At 44.1% G+C, this 20,477-nt stretch overlaps 1 protein-coding gene across 1 annotated transcript; it reads left to right on the top strand.

Annotated features, from left to right (window-relative positions):
- The first annotated feature begins 271 nt into the window (after window positions 1-271).
- On the top strand, window positions 272-19,442 carry ZFAND2A (zinc finger AN1-type containing 2A). Its single transcript, XM_073645790.1, has 9 exons — window positions 272-500; window positions 2,387-2,478; window positions 3,065-3,159; window positions 10,463-10,594; window positions 14,322-14,473; window positions 14,559-14,675; window positions 14,972-15,032; window positions 16,831-16,907; window positions 18,473-19,442. The coding sequence occupies exons 2-9, from the start codon at window positions 2,424-2,426 to the stop codon at window positions 18,510-18,512; spliced, it is 729 nt and encodes a 242-aa protein (XP_073501891.1). The 5' UTR covers window positions 272-500; window positions 2,387-2,423; the 3' UTR covers window positions 18,513-19,442.
- Window positions 19,443-20,477: the final 1,035 nt, after the last annotated feature.

Here is a 20,477-nt window from a genome sequence, read left to right as displayed (position 1 = left end):
AATACAAGGAGGCATTTTTACTATGGGTGGCACTAAGAGGTTCACTATAACTATAATATGGCTAACAACGCCCCCTCTTCCCCTTTGAAAAAAAAGAATAGTGTGTAAGGCATTTTCCAGCTCTGGTTTTAAATGAAATCAGCAACTTCATTAGTTGCTACTGGCAGCTCCTTTTCATTTTTTTGTACCATGGCTCCAGTCAGCACGTGGTTGTCACCATGGTTACTATTCCTCACCAGCAAAACATGACGCTCTGACGTCATTAGAGTGGGACGGCAACATGACTGCGCATTTACTAAGCGTACGACATGACGTCATCTCTGCGGGACGGAGAGCGGTGACGGCGCAGTTATACGGGATGACTTGCTTGGAACGTTCTCGACCCGGTGGGAGGCTGGACCGGAGGGTGACTCGGCAGCCTAGGACCATGAGTCAGCATGAGGGAAGGCTATATAACGAGAGGGGAAGGTCGGGGCTGGAAACAGCCGGACGTCAGAGAGGTGAGTGTGTGTACTGGGGGCTGCTGCTGTGGTTATGCTGGGAGTTGTTGTGCTTTATGCATTTTTACTCCGAATTACGTTGGATCTGTTCTCTGTATCAGGACTGATGCAGGCCCGAGCCCCGGATTGGGGTGCAGTGTATTCAGTGTAAATGCTGGACTGTACCTCTAGTGTATGTATGTATGTGTGTGTGTGTGTATATATATATATATATATATATATATATATATATATATACATATACATATACACACATTACGTCGTACTAGGTGCAGAGGATCGGTTGCGCTGTTTCTTACCTGTATGAAGCCTTTATATGGGGTCATTGTGATTTGTTCTTTGGATTTTTATTTTTCTTTAACGTTTTTAAACTTTTTTTTTGCCCTTGATGGGGCTTGATGATGTGATTGCTGGTATAACACACTGCGGTGTATTACTGCGGATCGCTGTATCCCCTTCCTCTAGGCCGGGTTCACACAGGCACCTTTTACAGTCCATATACAGACCGCAGTGCCCGGTATGACCGCACGACCTAAATTTACAGCCCCACAGACAGATATGAGGCTGTAAGGTTTAGTGGGGAGCCCTACGCTCAATCCTGGCTTTGTGTGCTCTGTATATAGACCATGAAATACACTAATGTGGACACAAACACATATCCATGTTTCAAGGTCCAAATACTGACCACAATGGCTGGATTGGCCTTGTTTCTTCTGACCCGAATTCAGCAGCCTCCGAGGCATAGATGAGCTATTGAGGTTAGGAAGTCCATGGTCGGGCTGTACCCAAACTGTGAAACCAGTCTAAGGCCACGGCCTCACTATCGGTCAGTCTTTTTTCTCAGGAGTGGGAGCCAAAACCAGGAGAGGAACAATCAGAGAAAAGGTATAATAGAAACAAGTCACCAATTCTGCATTTATCACCCACTCCTGACAAAAAGTACTGACCAAATACTGATAGTGAGGCTGTGGCCTTACAACCATACACAGATGTCAGAATTTGGGAGCCTCCTTTCGGTCCCCTGCTGACGTGGCACCCCACCAACACTTGTGATTACATCTCAGGGGTGCCAAATGATTGTTCCTCATTCTAACCTCTTAAATCCCGTGGTCACCATTGATCATGGGATCTGACGGATTTAATGGTCGGAATTGAGTTGAAGTCATCTGTAACATACAGCTAATACCCCCTGTATGGTGCTTTGCACTAACTCCATAGTACACATTGGTCGGCTACAGTGCTCCTCTAACGTTTTGCTAATGTCAGGATGTACGTTCCATATCCACCTCACCACGACGGTTCCTCAGTCCACTGCCAGTAACTTACTAGGCCTCAGCGATGACCCCTCCTTTATTGTTACTTGTGGCCAGTTATTGGCTGGCACATCGCATCATCGATTGTGAGCAGAGATCCTGTTTATAAGGGATACCTTTAATTTCCTAAAGCTTTTCTGGCATAGGTGCATGTTAAAAGCTTTAATCTTTAACTTATGGGAGTCCAGTTGCAGAAACCCTCAAAGCTTGTAAGAAAAAAAAAAGCAGGACAAGCCTCTCCGGCAGCAATTGTCAAAAGTCCTCGTTGGGCTGTATATTGTCTGTCCGTACACAGGCCCTGAAAATGATTGCTCTTCTATATAGAGTCTAATCCTACTCGTGGGTGCTAAAGTTATTTTCTTACATGATAAAAGTAAGGCTCGACTCATCACTTCAGTTGAATATGGTTGTTCCGGATTAGTGGACTTTTGCCATTCCAGTGTATCTCACTGACCTTGTGTGTTTGAGATTTCTGTTTTTGTTTTTTTTATGTTCACATGAAGAATAAAATAACTGTGACCTGTGATTTAATATAACAAATTAATGTTTTTCTTTCTTGCTTTTGTTTTCCAGGATATTCACCATTTAAAGGACCGTCCCTTTCTATACAATGGAGTTTCCAGATTTAGGAAAACATTGCTCCGAGGTCACGTGCAAACAGCTAGGTATAGTGACAATGGTGGCAGTAATGCACAATAGTCGTCATCAGTGCTTGGTAAATTATACAAACTAAAGCTTCTAAAAAGTGTATGAAAAGGATATTGCCAGAGCAGAAAGATATCCCCTATATATAGGAAAAGGAAAAACATACTGATCTCTATAGAGAGCTAAAGCGATCCCAGAAATGGGGCTCTGGAACCCAAGACCCAGTACCCAGGAGCACGTGCTTGATCTCCACTCCATTCATTGTCTATATGACTGCTGGACAAAGTTTGAGTGTAGATCTCACTTTTATCCATCAGTCCCAAAGACCAAGATTGAGAATGTGTCTCTAAATTCCAGACCCCTGATTTCAGAATCGATAAAATATCCCTTATCTATGGATGCCCTTCTTTGCATTTGAGCTGAGCCTGGACCGTGTCTGTCGCCGCTATCATGGAAGTAGTACTGTGTATACCAGGCATCCGTGTAATTCATTGGAGGTCCCCCAGGGGTTTTTAGGTGATGGTGGGGAGCACTAATGCTACACCTTACCTCATTATCCCCTGATTATTCTGACATAATCAGAGCATTGTTCATTTTTGTTTGCAGATTTCCTCCCAATGAAGTGTGATGCTTGTGAGGATGTTTTCTGTAAGGACCATATAACCTACAGACAACATAAGTGTTCTTCTGCGTACAAGAAGGTATGATGCTGTGTAGTACATGGATACGGTTATAGTACACGGTGCATGTTAGAAAGCAGGTCTGTGTGATTACCTTGTTTCCCTAGTGTTCATCACATGGCACTACAGGTGATAAGCCACCAATATCAGGTCCAACTCTCTGTATCCCTGTGATCAGCTGAATAACACCCTGCTACCTGGAGCTGTTTTTCATTTTTATGCTTTCAGTTTTTCCTAAGATTCTCCCTAGAGCCATAATTTTTTTGTATTTTCTATTTTGTGGGATAGTTCATTTTAACATACAATGTACTGGAAAACAGGGAAAAGATCCAAGTAAGAAGAAATGGCTAAGAAAAAAAAATTTAATTCCGACATTCGTTTCAGCCTTCATTGTGTAGTCAAAATGACTGATCCTGTCAGTACGAGTATTTTCATGACTATGAAAATTGTACATTCACACTGAAGGCATCAAAACTATGAATTAACACATGTGGAATTATATACTTAACAAAAAAGTGTGAAACAACTGAAAATATGTCTTATATTCTAGGTTCTTCAAAGTAGCCACCTTTTCCCCTCCCCCATGACAGCACACCTTGAGAGAGGAACCCCCCCACCAAGGACAGGAAACCGTCTGAAATAAAAGGGCGGCACCTCTCCCTCGCTTCAGTTGGTTTCCTGTCCTTGATGGGGAACCTGTCTGGAAGAAAGAAGACTTACCTGGGGCTGTCCCAGTGTGGAAGAGCGGGCACTGGCCTGTGCACCGGGCTCAGTATCCCAGAAGCGCCGTCCGCAGCTTCCCCTGGGGTCTCTGCGCCGAGCGGGGCGCACGCGGTGAGGCAGGCTCTGTCCTCCCAGAGACCGCGGCGCCGTCCTCCCCCTCCAGTGTGGAACGCTTCCGGGTGTGACGCGCCTGACGTCACGGCGCAGGGCACGCTGGGAGCGGCGCACTGGGTGACGTCAGGAGGCGGCGCCGATCCAAGATGGCGGCGCCCATCGGAGCGTCCCAGGCCGTTTTTTTTCAACGGAGCTCCGGCCTGAGGAAGGGGGAGGGCCCACAGACCGGAGGAGGCTGGATGGCCCTATATTTAAGGGGGGGGGGCTATCCTGGAAGCTTCTGAGACATGGCTGATCCAGATAGCCAGGAGCAGCAGCTTACCCCCCCACCTCAGCAACAGAAAAAGCAGAGGAATGCATTTTATACAGACAGCCGCTCGAGTAATCGTAGTGGCAGCCGCAGGAGTAAGGCTTCGAGTGCATCGGGACCATCCAGAATGGAATCATCGGTTCCGCAACAGTCTCCGAATCCGGTACCCGTTTGTGACCTCTGGGGGTGAGTGAGCTTCGTGAATGCCACTGGTTAGTAACGGGAAGTCTCTTATGTGCTTCCTTTTTTTAGGAGCCTAAGAAGAGTAGTGCCAAGCAAAAGCATAGAATATGTGCCCTTTGCCAAGCTTCTCTCTCAGTAGAGTGACAGAAGCCACTTTGCCAGGGCTGTGTGACCAAAACCATAGCTGAGAATTCCCGGGATTTTGCTGCAAATTTAAAGTCCATAGTACATGCAGAAGTTCAGGGGTCCCTGAAAGGGTTCCTTAGAGGGAAGAAAAGACCCCGTAGAGAGGTTTCCTCCGTCTCTGATTCCTCCCAGTCCGAGGAGCAGTGGGATTAATCTTCCTCATCGGGGGGGCGGTAGACCCTGCTTCCCCATTGAGAATACAGACAGACTGGTTAGGGCAGTAAGATCAACCATGGGTCTGGAGGAAGAGAGAGCATCTAAATCCCGAGAGGACATCATGTTTGCGGGCTTGGGAGAGAAGAAGAGACGCTCATTTCCGGTTAACAGTAAAATTCAGGGCCTCATTGACCGGGAGTGGAGGAGACCTGAGAGATCAGGGGCTTTACCCTCCTTCTCCAAAAGAAGGTATCCCTTCGAAGAGAAGGATGCGGAACCTTGGGATAAGATCCCCCAAGGTGGACGGGACTGTGGCAAGGTCATCGAAAAGATCTTCCCTGCCCTTGGAAGACTCTGGCGTCCTAAAGGATGCACTGGATAAAAGAGCTGACTCCTTCCTGCGCCACACGTGGGAGGCGGCGGCAGGCGGCCTAAAACCAGCGGTGGCTAGCACCTGTGTGGCGAGGTCCTTGATGGTGTGGCTCCGACAGCTGGAAGACCAGCTTAAAGATAAAAAGGTCTCCAGACAGGCAATACTTGCAGAGCTACCTCTAATACAAACAGCATTGGCCTTCCTGGCCGACTCTTCAGCTGACTCGGTCAGACTGTCAGCTAGGGCAGCGGGACTATCCAACGCAGCCAGGCGGGCCTTGTGGCTCAAAGGTTGCCCAGGCGACCTACCTTCGAAACAGAAACTGTGCTCCCTCCCGTGTGACGGTAGACTCCTGTTTGGCCAAAAGTTAGAAGACCTGTTAGAAAAAGCAGGCGATAAAAGCAAAGGGTTCCCGGGATTTTCGGGGGAACCAAGAAGATTTACTTTTCGGAGGAGAAAATTTATCCGGGGTCGTCCTCCGGGAGACAAAAAGAGATGGGAAGCCAAGTCCAAAAAAGAATCTGGCTACATGTTTGGAGGACCATCCTCGAGTTCGAAGAGATCCTCCCAATGACGCCAGGCTGGAAGTGGGTGGAAGGCTTTCCCACTTTTTTCCAGCTTGGGACGCGATAACAACAAACCCCTGGATTCTGAAAACTATCAGTGGGGGCCTGAAGATCCGGTTCAGCCAGACCCCCTGGCGGACCTTTGTGGTTACCCCCTACGAAAGGTCCAGGAAGAACAATTAGCCCTGGAAACAGAAGTGTTAGAGTTAGTAGGAAAGCAGGTCCTTCTCGAAGTACCAGCAACACAGAGAGGGTGGGGGTTCTATTCCCCACTATTCATGATAAAAAAACCAAACGGGTCCTTAAGGACCATCATCAACCTCAGGAGTCTGAACCAAGTAGTAGAAAACCAGACTTTCAAGATGGAGTCAGTAAGCTCAGCAGTGAAGCTCTTACATCGCAACTGCTTTATGGCTGTAATAGACTTGAAGGACGCATATTATCACGTCCCAATCCATCCGGAGTATCAGAAGTATCTGAGAGTAGCCCTGTTTATTCAGGGGAAGCTGAGGCATTTTCAGTTTGCTGCCCTACCCTTTGGCCTCTCCATTGCCCCGAGAATATTTACGAAACTAATAGCAGAAGTGACAGCCTTCCTACGGATCAAGAATGTAGTGATCGTGCCATATTTAGACGACTTCTTGATAATAGGGAAAACAGAAGCCCACTGCTCCAGTCAGCTCCTAGTAGTCACGGAAGTGTTGCATCAGCTGGGGTGGTTAGTAAATTTCCAAAAATCAAGACTAACCCCCTCCAGGACTCAGACCTTTCTGGGTCTAATCCTAGACTCTCGTCGCCAAACCTGCTTCCTCCCAGAGGACAAAATCTGCAGGTTGATTGCATTAGTCTCGAAGGCCATTCAAGCTCCGGAGATGTCTCTGAGAGGCAATGTCCCTCCTGGGTTCTATGACGGCATGTCTCCCAGCAGTAATGTGGGCCCAGGGGCATATCAGGCGGCTTCAGTGGGAGGTCCTGTCAGCACAGAGGTCCTGCAACGGGCATTTAGAAGGCAGGCTCTCTCTCTCCCCAGAAGCAGTAGATTCCCTTTCGTGGTGGACAGTCAGGGGAAATCTGACCGCAGGCGTTCAATGGTCCAGACCAGTAGATCGGGTAATTACGACCGACGCAAGCAGTTCCGGATGGGGGGGTCATCTGGCAGAACTCTCAATGCAGGGTCCCTGGGCTTACCACGAGAGGGGAGCATCCTCAAACTTAAAGGAGCTTTGGGCAGTAGAAAGATCCCTCAGGGGCTTCCTCCCTCACATCCAAAATCACTATGTCCAGGTCAGGTCCGACAACCGGACAGCAGTAGCCTATATGAATCACCAGGGAGGGACAAGGTCACGCCCTCTGATGGTGGTGGCAGACAGGATCCTTGGTCTAGCAGAGCGAAATTCCTATCCCTCAGCGCCCTTCACATAAAGGGGGTAGAAAACGTGAAAGCAGATTTTCTAAGCCGCCATACCCTAAGACAGGGGGAGTGGGGGTTGAACCCGGAGGTCTTCCATCAGATTGTCCAGTTATGGGGGCAGCCAGACATAGACCTGTTCGCCACAAGGTCAAACAGAAAGGTGCAGAGATTTTGCTCCCTAAATCCGGAAGAAAATCCCCATGCCGTAGTTGCCCTCCAGATTCCTTGGGGGTTCAGGAAGGCCTATGCCTTTCCGCCATTAGTGATGATTCCAGTAGTGGTGAGGAAGATCCGGGAGGAAGGCGCCAGGGTGATTTTGATAGCCCCTTTTTGGCCCAAGAGGCCTTGGTTCTCTCTGCTTCCACTAATGGTGTCAGATCCCTGGATTCTACCAGAGAGGCCCTCTCGGTTAATCCTCCTTACACACAAATCTTTGAGGATAGGGTCACCTTGTGGCCAGATCCAGCGTACCTTCCCAAGGTGGTATCTAGATTTCACCGTAGTCAGGAGATTGTGCTACCCTCGTTCTGCAGCAATCCCAAGAACCCAGGGGAAGTCAGGTTCCATAGCCTAGATGTTAGGAGGTCCCTGCTACAGTACATTCACATGACTAGTCTGTGGAGGAAAGACTGTTCTCTGTTCCTGGCCTTTCAAGGGTGTAGGCAAGGTCACGGGGTGTCCAAGGGTACCATCTCTAGGTGGCTCAGGGAGGCCATTTGCTTAGCCTATACGTCCACAGGGGTTCCAGCCCCGGACAATGTGAGGGCTCATTCCACCAGAGCCGTTGCAACCTCCTGGGCAGAGAGAGCAGACGTCTCGATCGAGCAGATATGTAGGGCTGCTACTTGGTCTACACCATCCACCTTCTTTAAGCACTATCGGTTGGATCTGTCCTCTTCTGATCTCACCTTTGGGAGAAGGGTACTTCAGGCGGTGGTCCCTCCCTAGGGTGCTCATAAATTCTCCAAAATTCTCTCAAGGTGTGCTGTCATGGGGGAGGGGAAAACACCAAGGTTACTTACCGGTAGCCGGTTTTTCCTGAGCCCATGACAGCACCCGTAGTTCCCCCCCCCCCCCCTTATTTTTTCTATGTTTCTCACACCCTGGTGAGCACTGTTTGGGGTGGTGTGTATATGTATATTGTGGTGTTTATGTGCCTAACCTGTTTAGGGAGGTCCTCTCAATGCTCTGTAAACAACTGAAGCGAGGGAGAGGTGCCGCCCTTTTATTTCAGACGGTTTCCTGTCCTTGGTGGGGCGTATCCTCTCTCAAGGTGTGCTGTCATGGGCTCAGGAAAAACCGGCTACCGGTAAGTAACCTTGGTGTTTTGCTTTGATGACTGCTTTGCACACTCTTGGCATTCTCTTGATGAGCTTCAAGAGGTAGTCTTGAAGCTTGTTGGTCTTCCAACAATCTTGAAGGAGATCCCAGAGATGCTTAGCACTTGTTGGCCCTTTTACCTTCACTCTGCGGTCCAGCTCACCCCAAACCATCTCGATTGGGTTCAGGTCTGGTGACTGTGGAGGCCAGGTCATTTTGCGGTACACCCCATCACTTTCCTTCTTGGTCAAATAGCCCTTACACAGCCTGGAGGTGTGTTTGGGGTCATTGTCCTGTTGAAAAATAAATGATGGTCCAACTAAATGCAAACCGGATGGAATAGCATGCCGCTGCAAGACGCTGTGGTAGCCATGCTGGTTCAGTATGCCTTCAATTTTGAATAAACCCCCAACAGTGTCACCAGCAAAGCACCCCCACACCATCATACCTCCTCCTCCATACTTCACGGTGGGAACCAGGCATGTAGACTCCATCCGTTCACCTTTTCTGCGTCGCACAAAGACACGGCGGTTGGAACCAAAGATCTCAAATTTGGACTCATCAGACCAAAGCACAGATTTCCACTGGTCTAATGTCCATTCCTTGTGTTCTTTAGCCCAAACAAGTCTCTTCTGCTTGTTGCCTGTCCTTAGCAGTGGTTTCCTAGCAGCTATTTTACCATGAAGGCCTGCTGCACAAAGTCTTCTCTTAACAGTTGTTGTAGAGATGTGTCTGCTGCTAGAACTCTGTGTGGCATTGACCTGGTCTCTAATCTGAGCTGCTGTTAACCTGCGATTTCTGAGGCTGGTGACTCGGATAAACTTATCCTCAGAAGCAGAGGTGACTCTTGGTCTTCCTTTCCTGGGGCGGTCCTCATGTGAGACAGTTTCTTTGTAGCGCTTGATGGTTTTTGCAACTGCACTTGGGGACACTTTCAAAGTTTGCCCAATTTTTTGGACTGACTGACCATCATTTCTTAAAGTAATGATGGCCACTCGTTTTTCTTTACTTAGCTGCTTTTTTCTTGCCATAATACAAATTCTATTCATTAGGACTATCAGCTGTGTATCTGACTTCTGCACAACACAACTGATGGTCCCAACCCCATTTATAAGGCAAGAAATCCCACTTATTAAACCTGACAGGGCACACCTGTGAAGTGAAAACCATTTCCGGTGACTACCTCTTGAAGCTCATCAAGAGAATGCCAAGAGGGTGCAAAGCAGCCATCAAAGCAAAAGGTGGCTACTTTGAAGAACCTAGAATATAAGACATATTTTCAGTTGTTTCACACTTTTTTGTTAAGTATATAATTCCACATGTGTTAATTCATAGTTTTGATGTCTTCAGTGTGAATGTACAATTTTCATAGTCATGAAAATACAGAAAAACCTTTAAATGAGGTGTGTCCAAACTTTTGGTCTGTACTATATATATATATATATATATATATATATATATATATATATATATATATATATATATATATATATATATATATATATATATATATATATATATATATATAATATGAGTGTTTCGATTTTGTTTTTTTTCTTTACAAAGTTTACTTTATGCGTTAAATTATTTCAGATCTTGATAGATCGTATGTTTTGCTTATATATTTTTCTTTTATTTGTGAATCAAGAAAATGATGAGAGGTGCGTTCAGACACAGATTTAAATTTTATTTTATTTTTTTTTTTACATTATTTTGAAAATATTTAATTTTTTTTTAATGCCCGTATGGGACTTGAAACTGCAAACTTTTCTGCTGCTATATACCGCAGTATTGCAGTATAGAATAAGAAGCTCAGAATATTGACAGACAAGTTTTAACCTTCTCTTACACAAATATTTCTGCTCTCTTCTTCTTTTGTGTTAAACCCCAAAGTTGCTGACAGCGACCAAAACTTTTTCTTTAGAGTTTTGTGCACATCCCAAGTAACTTCTTACCATCTGCATTTCTTCTTGCATTTTTAGGATGTGCAAGTCCCTGTTTGTCCACTGTGTGGCGCTCCAGTGCCAGTGAAGAAAGGAGAAGTGGCGGACGTTGCTGTCGGACAGCATATTGACAGAAACTGCAGCCATGATCCTACTAAGCGAAGACCGAAGGTAATGTTACTTCTCCTCCACCCAGGAAACCCATCCAATAGCTAGGGGCTAGGGTACTCCATGGCTTATTTTGCACTATATGGCTTAGATATCCCCTAGTGTTGCTATAATGAGGTAGTTTAGTAAAAATCCAGTTCAGCTCGTTCTTCAGATATGGCCACAGGGTTTTTGGAGCAGAGCATGAGCGGAAACTCTCCACTTCCTCCTACAAATCTCAGAACTCCTCAAACTTTGAGTTTCTGCTCTGAAAACTCTAGAAAAAGTTTTCATGTGCATCCAGCCTTTCTTTTTACATAGATGTGTTTTTAATAATTAAAGGGGTTTTTAAGAAAACTGTTCTCCAAATACTTTTATACCTGTAAAATCAGAAACGGAGCAGGTAGTCGCCCATCCCTTGTCCTGTACTGTCTCTCCACCGCTGCTCCGCTCTCTGCTTCAGTTGCAGCAGTGACGTCATGTTGACGGTGCGTATTACCACTGCAGCCAATCACGGAGCTCAGCGGTGGAGCTGGGGACAGTGAGTATTTATTACTTTAGAATTATAGTAGCATTTGGGGACCATTTTTCTCAAAGTGGAAAACCCCTTCGCCCTGAAGCCTGTTTTCACCTTCATGACCAGGCCATATTTTACAATTCTGACCACTGTCCCTTTATGTGATGATAACTCTGGAACACTTCAACGGATCCCAGGGATTCTGAGACTGTTTTTTCGTGACACATTGTACTTCATGTTGGTGGTAAATTTAGGTTGAAATTTTTTGGGTTTATTTGTGAAAATATTGGAGTTTTGGCGAAAATGTTGCAATTTTCAAACTTTCAATTTTTATATCCTTAACCCCTTCACGACCTATGACTTATAGGTACGTCATAAGTTGTGTCCCGGCATTTGATCCTTTCAGGCACATGACAGCTGATTTGATCGCGGGGTGCCGATGGGTTGGCATGACTACTGGGGGTCTGCATAAGACCCCTAAGCTTGTTATTGCAGATCTGCTCTGAGTGCCATCCCATGAAGCCCAGCTATGTGTAGCACAAGCGATCTGATGATCGCAGCTTCAAGTCTCCTATGCAGACTATTGAAGCAAGTTAAAAGTTAAAAACATTTATTTATTTTTAATAACCCCTTTATTACACATATCCCCTTGTTTGGTGCAGGCTCCGGCGCTGAGCTGCACCTTTCCGGGCACATGTCAGCTGATCTATACAGCTGACATGTGCCCGCAACAGCTGCGGGTGGAATCGTGATCCACCCGCGACTGTTAACTAAATGCTGCTGTCAATGTCTGACAGCGGCATTTAACTCGCGCTTACTGGAAGTGTGTCGTTGGTTCCGCCCATCGATGACCCCGTCACATGATCGCGAGTTGCCGATGGGCTGGCATGACAACCCAGGGTCTGCAGGAGACCCCTGTGGTTGTCATTGCCAGATTGCTGAGTGCCGCCCAGAGGTTGGTGCTCATAGCAAGTGAGCAATTCTTCTACATACAGGCGATCTGCTCATCGCTTGTGTGTAGCAGAGTGGATCAGACAAGTGCAGACTATTGAAGCATGCAAAAAGTAAAAAAAAAAAAGTTTTTAAAAATATATAAAAGTTTATATCACCCCCCCCCCCTTTCGCCCCATTCAAAATAAAACAATAAAAAAAATAAATATGCACGTATTTGGTATCGCCGCATTCAGAATCGCTCGATCTATTAATAAAAAAGAATTCATCCAATCTGAAAACGGCGTAACGAGAAAAAAATTCAAACCGCCAGACGTAGGTTTTTTAGGTTACCACAACATTACAATAAAATGCAATAACGGGCGATCAAAACATCGTATTTACCCCAAAATGGTACCAATAAAAACATCAGCCCGGCACGCAAAAAATAACCCCTCACCCGACCCCAGATCCCAAAATATGGAGACGCTACGGGTCTCGGAAAATGGCGCCCTTTTTTCTTTTTTTTTAAACAAATTTTTGATTTCCTTTTTTTTTTCACCACTTAAATGAAAATTAACCTATACATGTTTGGTATCTACGAATTCGAAATGATCTGGAGAATCATAATTGCAGGTCAGTTTTACCATATAGTGAACATGGTAAAAAAAAAAACAATTGTGGAATTGCACTTTCTTTGCAAAAAAAAGTGTAAGCTCTAAGAATAGAGCGCAGAATAATGAACAAATCAGCAGCATGTGAAGAATTGTGTGTTTTTGTTTTTTTACGCCGTTCCTCGTGTGGTCTAATTGATTAGATAACTTTATTCTTTGGATCGGTGCGATTACAGTGATACCAGATTTATATTGGGATTTTATGTTTGGCAGCTGTTACACACTAAAAGCCATATTTTGAGAGCTTTAATTTTTCCATATTTCTGCCGACAGTCAAGCGACGGCTTGTTTTTTGCAAGACGAATTGACGTTTTTATTGATAACATATTCAGTCACAGCGGTTTTTTTTTTATCACTTTCTATTCCGATTTTTGGGAGGCAGAATAAACAAAAACCAGCAATTCAGGATTTTTTTTCTTTTTAATATGCCGTTCTGCGTGTGGTAAAATTGATAAGGCAGCTGTATTCTTCGGGTCAGTACGATTACAGTGATACTACATTTATATTGTTTTTTTTATGTTTTGACACTTTTACACAATAAAAACTATTTTAAAGAAAAAAATAATTATTTTTGCATCGCTTTATTCTGAGAGCTATAACTTTTATTTTTCGGCAGATGGAGCTGTATGGCAGCTTGTTCTTTTTTGCGGAACAAGATGACCTTTTCAGCGGTACCATTTTTCTTTATAGTCGACTTTTTTGACTACGTTTTTTTCCACTTTTGGTTCAGCGGTATGATGATAAAGCATCGTTTTTTTTTGCCACATGTGTTTTTTTTTTTTTACTGTATTTACTGAAGGGCTTAACCAGTGGGATAGTTTTATCGGTCGGGTCGTGAACTTTGTTTGTTTTTACAAAAATATATGTATTTATTGGATTATTTTTTTATTTTTTCTTATATTTTTACAATTTTTAAAAACTTTTTGATTACATATTTTATCCCAGGATGGGACATCAACTTTCCCTGCCTTGATTGCTGGTCTAATACTCTGCAATATAGCATTGCAGCGCATTAGAACAATGCATCACAGGGAAGAGGAGTGTCAGCGCCTGCTCTGAGCTGGAGCTTACAGGCCACTGTCCCTGAATGACCCTGCGGCCATCTTTCATCCTGGGGACACCATGGAGGTCACTATCGCGTTGTGCAGATCGGAGCAGATAGGGATCGCCCTCCCTCTGCTATGCTGATGGATGTCACTATTGACAGCGGCATCAAAGGGATTAAATGCCTGCGACCAGTGCTAGCACCGATCATGGGTATTGCAGCAGGGTGTCAGCTCTCATATAGTGCTGACACCCGCTTTTGATTTCGCCGGCGCTCAACGAGAGCCCACGTCATTGTCACATCGTACATGTACGGCGATTTGCAGGAACACCCCTCCCGCAGCGCCGTACATGTACGGCAGATGTCATGTAGGGGTTAAAGGTGCGGTCTCATAAGCATCATGTATTGCCTAACCACAGACTAGATAATGAAGGTATGATTACACTACTACTCCATTCACATGAGTAATTGTGGGGGCCTCAGCAGCCAGATCATACCTTTATCTATCTGGGGGTAAAATAAAAATAAATATTCTGTTGAATTATTCTTCTTGTGTTGTAATTATTTTAAATTTTTTATTTTTAGATTTTCACAAACCGATGTCATAAACCAGGATGCAAGAGAAAAGAACTGATGAAGGTGGAATGCGAGCAGTGCCGCAGCAACTTCTGCCTGTCTCACAGACATCCACTGGATCACGACTGCACATCGAAGGGGCAGACAATGTCTAAAGCCGGGTAATTGATCTCGGATTTTCCCAGAGTGGGTAGATGTGATCCCTCTTCTCTGATGGTAGTATTACTGTGTGTTTCCTTCTTGCAGATACACTGCTCTGATAAGATCTCAGATGACATCAGAACAAAACCCAGCAGCCATTAATTGTGTCTTGAAGCCACAGGAGGTGAAGCCGTCTGGATGCTGCAGAGACTTTGCGGACAGGTAGAGAACCGCAATCATCCTTTACCCACTCCCAAGCATTAACCCCCCCTCAGATGCCACGTTCGTTACGGACTGTGACTTCTAAAGGGTTAATCAGATAGAATCTCCTATACGCACTACTAGGTATACTGATGGTGCCGTGGCATCTGTAACAACCCGTATGATAAAGGGAACACTACGTACACACGTTAAATGCTATAAGGAGACAAAAATGTCCAAACTGCTTATCACATAACCCCTAAAAAAGTGTGAAACTTTTATATAAACTTGCTCTAATATGTGTTTCTTATCTTCAGAAACCCTCCCATGGCCACTGAACAACCAGTTATATCAGATTTTGGCCTGCAGAATGGATTGGTAAGAATACATATATACATGCATATATATTGGGGGAGGGGCTGGTTAACGTTCTGAATTTACACCTCAGGAGCTGGTAGCCAGATTGAAGCATCTTAAAAAGATGTCCCCATGTTGTACATTTATGGCAAATCTACAGGAGGATTTGTCAGCAATGCTCATCGATTGCACTAAAACATATACCTGGAGGAATCTGCCATCTGAAAAGGACGGGTTTAATTATAATGTATATGTGCATGAGAGAACATAAAACACTTGTTAGATACGGGATGGGATTTTACAACCCTTTTTGTCGTCCCATAAAAGGACTGCTCTACAAAAGAACCTCGCCACCGACCTAGATTCAGTAATGCACAGTAGACCCAGCCAAACCAGTTAACCTGTTTTGTACTGATGAGGGGCAAATACCTGGAAATGCGTGTTTGCAAATGGAGAGTCTGGTTGGGCTTCTTAGCGAAGTCATATGGCAAGACCCTTTTAACCCCACGTCAGCTGTGTCCCTGCCTTTGATGCGGGCTCACACGCTGAGCCCACATCTTTTCCTGCACTTGATGGCTGATTTAACATTAAGTGCCTCTAACCAGTTAAATACCTGCTGTCAATCGCTGACAGCAGCATTTACCATGCACAGACAGGAAGCGCGTCATTGATCCGCCCATCGGCATGCCAGTCACTTGATCGCGGGGCACTGATGGGTTGTCATGACAGCTGAGGTCTGGTGAAGACCCCCCATGCCTATCATCACAATCCTCTTGTGGACGCCGGTCATAGGAGATCGTGACTTCTACTATACATGGCAGTGATGATGCACTGCTCTGTATAGCACAGGCGATCGGACAATCGCAGCTTTAAGTCTCCTAAGAGGACTATTAAATACAGTGAAAAGTTAAAAATAAAGAATACAAAAAAGCCACAAGTTCAAATCCCCTTCCTTTTGCCCCATTAGGAATAAAACAATAAAAAAATACACATATTTGGTATCGCCGCGTTCAGAATCGCCCAATCTATCAGTATATAAGAAGAATTAATCAGATCGGTAAATGGTGTAAAAAGAAAAAAATCAAAACGCCAGAATTACTTTTTTTGGTCGCTGCAACTTTGCAATCAAATGCAATAACGGGCGATAAAAACATCGGATCTACCTCAAAATGGTATCAGTAAAAATGTCAGCTCATGGAGCAAAAAATAAGCCCTCACCCGGCCCCCAGATCCCGAAAAATGGAGACGCTAAGGGTCTTGGAAAATGGTGACAACAGCAAAAATTATATATTTTTTTGACAAATTTCTAAAAAAAAAAAAAAAAAAAAAAAAAAAGTCACCACTTTAAATAAAAAATAAACTATACATATACATGTTTGGTATCTACGTATTCGTAGTAACCACGGGAATCTTAATACCAGGTCAGTTTTACCTTTATAGTGAACATGGTAACTAAATAAAAAAGAAAAAACATTGTGGAATTGCACGTTTGTTGCAATTTCACCGCATTTGGACTTTTTTTTCCTGTTTTCCAGTACATGATATGGTAAAATCAATGGTGTCAAAAAACAATCCCTTATACAGCTGTGTGAACAGAAAAATAAGAAAAAGTCATGGCTCTTGGAAGAAGGGGAGGAAAAAAATGAAAAGTAGAAAATCGCCCAGGGGGGAAGGGGTTAAAAGGTCAATATTGACTTTTTTTCGGATTGCTGCTTCCAATAGGTGACACTAGAGTTTCTGTCCTGTTCCTATCTGAAGAGAATATTGGCACATTAGTTATACAGTACAACTGACATGCAAATCATGGCATCTCTTCTAGAGTGAAGACGAAGCCCTGCAGAGGGCGCTAGAGCTGTCATTGCTGGAAGCTGGAATAAACAACCTGCTGACGCTCCGGTAAGTGATGCTGTAATACACAGGAATTATTCTTATACAGTTTGTGTTTGCAACCACTTTATTTAGGTTTTCCTATGTTGCTCAGTTATCACCTACCCATAGATAATAAGTCTGAACGCTAGGACCCCCATTAATGGCTAGATGGGGGGTCCTCCTGGAGTTAGGAGGAGTTATTTGAGCAGTGGTGTATGATGCATCCGTCCTGCAGCTCCATAGCACGGCGAGGAACAGCCGAGCGCTGTATTTCGCTCTTCTCATCATCGCGCTGGACTTGGAATGGAGGGTCCGGACGCATGCTAGACTGCAGCATCAATCCCACCCCTAGTTCTAGACCTCTTGCTAGTGAAATAGGGGCCTGGGATCTTTCATAGGAGTCCCACTACTCAGACTCCACTAACTTCTCTCCAAGCACTTATGCAGAGGATAGGTGATAAATGCAGACTAGAAGACCTGTTTGAAACATAATTCTGCTGTTCAGGTTGCCCTTTCAGTGTTTAATTTCAAGCTTTAAGGGGAATCCGTCAGCAGGTTTCTGATATGTAATCTGGGAGCAGTGTGATTTAGTGGAAGAAGCCCTAAATTTACTGGGTGCATCAGTCATGATAGGATCACAGTTTTCTCTGCTGCAGAGCTCCGAATGCTGAGCCCAGTATAACCCCGCCCACACCACTGATTGGCAGCTTTCTGTGTACACTGTGCATAGGCAGAAAGCTGCTAATCTCTGCTGGGGGTGTCGTCGCCACATAATGTGGGACGTTCTGAGACGTGCCTGTTCCAAATTAAAATATAAAATTCAAATACGTGCACGGAAGAGCCACACTGATACATTGAGCATCAAGGCAAGTCTCTTTATTACATCATCGGACAGGGTTTTATAGCTTAATAGTCAGACATGGTAACAATATAATTGGCTCAGCTTATCTCTACATATACGCTGGCATTAGCATACATACATCTCATTAGCTAAAGATAATTCTGTCTACACCCATCTTTTGGATTTGGGAATCTTTCACATTCTAGATTCATTTCTCTTTCCTATGTTTTCTTTAAGTCTTTAGTCTAAAGACATTCCAAAGACTCCTTATCTCATACACACTTACTGGCTTAAACTGCATTTAAGAAAGCAGAAGATGAACTTAGAATATCCAAGATGGAGTCAGGATAGATAAATATAAATCCTGCGCTCACAGGGGCGTGGTTGGTCCAGGAGGCACGAGACCCTTTGTCCTGTAGTGATAATCTCCTGCTGATAAAACACTGATTTTATTAAAATGGCAACACATCCCAATAAGTGACACATCGATGGAATCCATGTCTCTGTCCCTACAGTATACTGCTGTCGGATTACTTTGCAAAACCTGCTGACATATTCCCTTAAACCTGAGCTCCCACAATGGATTGCTCTCTAACAAGAATCCAGCAGAATTTTTCTTTAGCCATAATCAGAGAAGTAATCATCATGGAAAGTTACGTTACATGTTTTGTGTGAATGTAGAATGTAATTTTACTGAATAAAATCAGGAAATTTTAATTTCTTATGTCATTTTCTCCTGTTTTTTTTGCAGAAATCCAGCCATCAGCACAGTTAAGACCAGTGCCAAGTGACAGCTGTCCGTAGGTCACGGATGAACCTCTTTCCATCGGGTGACAATTTTGATCAATAGCCTAAATAACACTGGAGACTTTATAAATATCCATAAGTTTATTATACCAGCCGAACCTGTTATATCTGACTCCGTGTGAATAGTGACAGAATATCTGCATCTCCCATGCAGTTGTGATGATTGTAGATGAGGTGGTCTTTCAGTCCTGACTGTCCGGCCACCGACCTGTCCTCACAAGCCTTGCCAGTTATCCTCTTACACAATTAGAAGTTTTGTGTTCACCTCCTCTGGAATTTTTTTTTTTAAAGTAATAAAGGCATAGTTCATGTTGAAATCTTGGTGGCCACAGCTGCTGCTAATGGGTCCAATCTCTCTGCCTCCTATTGAGGTCAATACGAGCCAAACTCTACTATATAGGGACAGGCGCGGACCACTGAGATTCAATATATTAATATACTCTGTGTAAGAGGAAGATCTTTAAACATTCAGATTTCTTTGATATAACAAAATGAGCTTGAAAAGGGTGAATACATAGAGATCCCTATATACTGTGTCCAGAACCTGAGGCTGGGGACTATATACTGCTGCTGGCATCCAGATCTTGGAGGAGCATTATAAGGAGAGCAACGTTGCTGAGAGAACCTGCCGGTAGCTTACCGTACTTTTCACCAAAATGTCCTTTTCAGCTGGATGACGGGCACACTATTTTACTCCCAAAGCATTAGTTCTGGTAGCTGTATAGTAGAAGCTATGTTAGTATATAGTAATTTATTGTATATTTTTTTAGTATATTATAGATGTCTTTCCTTTTTAATGACTCTGATCTTCCTGATGGTGGCTCTTTAGGAGTTTCTAAAACTATCGCTGTATGTATATATGTCTATTATCGGTTGTAAATATCGCTGTGGGACACCATTAAAGAGTTTTACCTTTGTAATGATTTGTCCTTTCACATCCCCATATTAACTCTTGGTACTCCTATATTATTTAGTATTTCATTAATGCTTTACTCTTTCAGAGCATACGTGTTTGTCCTGGGGGAGTCAGGTATGTACAGCTCATCTCCCAATGCAGATCTTGAGATCAAAGATAACTCTAATTCCTCGGATGCTTTCGGGGATAACAAGGACTACAATGACTTAATATGGCAACTAAAGGTAGCAGTTCAGTTCAGTCTAATGAAAGCATTGGAAGTGACAGGATGGCAAGTGTAGTACAGTGCGGCCCTATAAAGAAAGTGAGGGATTTAGAGCTTTAGTCTTTGAATAAATTCCTTACAAAGGAAGAAGAGGCCTAAAGAAAGCCATGAAAGGATGATTGTTGTATATGGTGATTATACACCTTCCTACTACCAAGTAAAGTTTTGGACCAGGCTGTCTAAATTGGGTGGGGAATCAATTGAAAGTCACCCTAGGTTAGGGCAACCTGTCGCAGCATCTTCAGAGGAAATGTGCCGTAAAGTGGAGGCCATGATTTTGGAAGACCTAGGGGTCAAAGTCAGAGTTAAAGCTCAGGAATTGGACATTTCAGTTGGCACAGTTTTCAGTATCATTCATGATGTTTTGATGATGTCAAAGGTCAGTTCCCACAAATGTTGACCCTTGAGTAAAAAATGTCGCCAGCAATTCAGCCAAGAGAATTTAAACATACTTAGAGAAAATCGAGGGGACTTCTATTCTTAGATAATTATTACGGGTGATGAGACATGGGTCCTTCACTGCAATCCTGAGGTCGAGCAATGGAAACATAAGTGGTCATCAACTCCAAAGAAATTTTCTATCCAGTAGTCAGCTGGAAAGATTATGGCAAGTTTTTTTTGGATACGGAAGGCGTTATATTACTAGAATTCATGCCACACAAGACCATTTACTGGAGACACCTATGCTTCAACTACAAAGGCGTTATGTGTGATAAAGAGAAACGCCATGGGAAGTTGTCGACAGGGGTGTTGCTGCTCCACAACAAT

This window comes from Phyllobates terribilis, unplaced genomic scaffold, assembly GCF_046119375.1.
Source record: "Phyllobates terribilis strain yellow unplaced genomic scaffold, ASM4611937v1 Scaffold_9__5_contigs__length_417890890, whole genome shotgun sequence".
In the NCBI taxonomy this organism is placed as follows: Eukaryota; Metazoa; Chordata; class Amphibia; order Anura; family Dendrobatidae; genus Phyllobates; species Phyllobates terribilis.
This window is presented reverse-complemented; position numbering and strand designations above follow the sequence as displayed.